At 66.9% G+C, this 1,062-nt stretch overlaps 1 protein-coding gene across 1 annotated transcript; it reads left to right on the top strand.

The window, feature by feature from the left end:
* Positions 1-298: 298 nt before the first annotated feature.
* Positions 299-1,044, top strand: EMIHUDRAFT_244505 (hypothetical protein; the record flags this gene model as incomplete). The annotated part of the gene is made up of 2 exons (XM_005769451.1): positions 299-939; positions 1,020-1,044. The coding sequence occupies 2 exons, from the start codon at positions 299-301 to the stop codon at positions 1,042-1,044; spliced, it is 666 nt and encodes a 221-aa protein (XP_005769508.1).
* Between the last annotated feature and the right edge of the window lie 18 nt (positions 1,045-1,062).

Genomic DNA, 1,062 nt, shown 5'->3' with positions numbered 1-1,062 from the left:
GCCTTCCCTGGGACCCCGTGTTGCGTGACTCTGTGCGATTTCGGGCCCGGGGTTGTTCGTTTACGTGAACCGCGCCGTCCCGGGCACAGCACAGACAGAGCGCACATACATCATGCTCGGGCACCCCCCACAGTGTCGCTTAGTGTGGGTAAACGAAAGTAGCGCTACTACCTGAAAGAAGAAAATGAAAGAAGTGCCGCGTGCACCTCGATCCTGAACCGTGTTTGTTACGAAAGAAGAAAAATGCGGCTCGACCGCCCGAGCGCCGCCGCCGCGGCACAAGGGACTTCCTCCACTGATGAGCGCCTCGATCATCCTCCCGCTGAAGGGCACAAAGCCGGCGGAGCTCTCAAATGCGCTCCTCTCCTACTACGCGGATGTCACGAAATCGCGGCCGCCTGAAGCTGCGGCCGCAGCGGCCCGCACGCTCGACCAGGTGCGGGAGCGGCTGTCCTCCATCAAGGCGTTGAGCGACACGACGGCGGACGCGGCGGCGACAGAGCTGCTTGCGTACGAGCGGCAGCTCGCCGCACTCGCCCGGCGGCTCGACAACGCCGGCGCGGCGCTCAACGTCCGCTTCATCTGGCGCGACGCGTTTCGGCCAAAGCAAAAGGTCGAGAAGGGCGACCTCGACTGGGAGCGGGTGTGTACGCTCTTCAACGCGGCGGCCGCGCTCGGCTACGCGGCCAGCCGCGCCTTCCGCCGCGGCGCTCAGGCCGATGCCTTCAAGCAGCTGCAGCGCGCCGCCGGCTGCTTTGCTGCGGCGCACGACATGGTGCGTCCGGCGATCTGGGGTCTGGACCCGCGGTGGGAGCCGGCGAGCCTGTCACCCGACCTGGGCCTCGAGATGCTCTCCGCCCTCCGCGACCTCATGCTCGCGCAGGCGCAGCACGCCTTCCACCAGAAGGCGCTCGACGAGGGCATCCGCGCGCCGTGGCGGTGCTCGGAACAGCGCCTCTTCACAGGTGCAGCTGTGAGCAGGTCGGCGCGCCTCCTCAACCGCCACCACCTGTGAACAGCGCCTCTTCACGGGTGCAGCTGTGATCAGGCGGTTGACGAGGG

Source organism: Emiliania huxleyi (assembly GCF_000372725.1).
Source record: "Emiliania huxleyi CCMP1516 unplaced genomic scaffold EMIHUscaffold_422, whole genome shotgun sequence".
Lineage (NCBI taxonomy): Eukaryota > Haptophyta > Isochrysidales > Noelaerhabdaceae > Emiliania > Emiliania huxleyi.
Note: the sequence above shows the minus strand (reverse complement) of the source record. Positions and strands in the feature narration are given on the sequence as shown.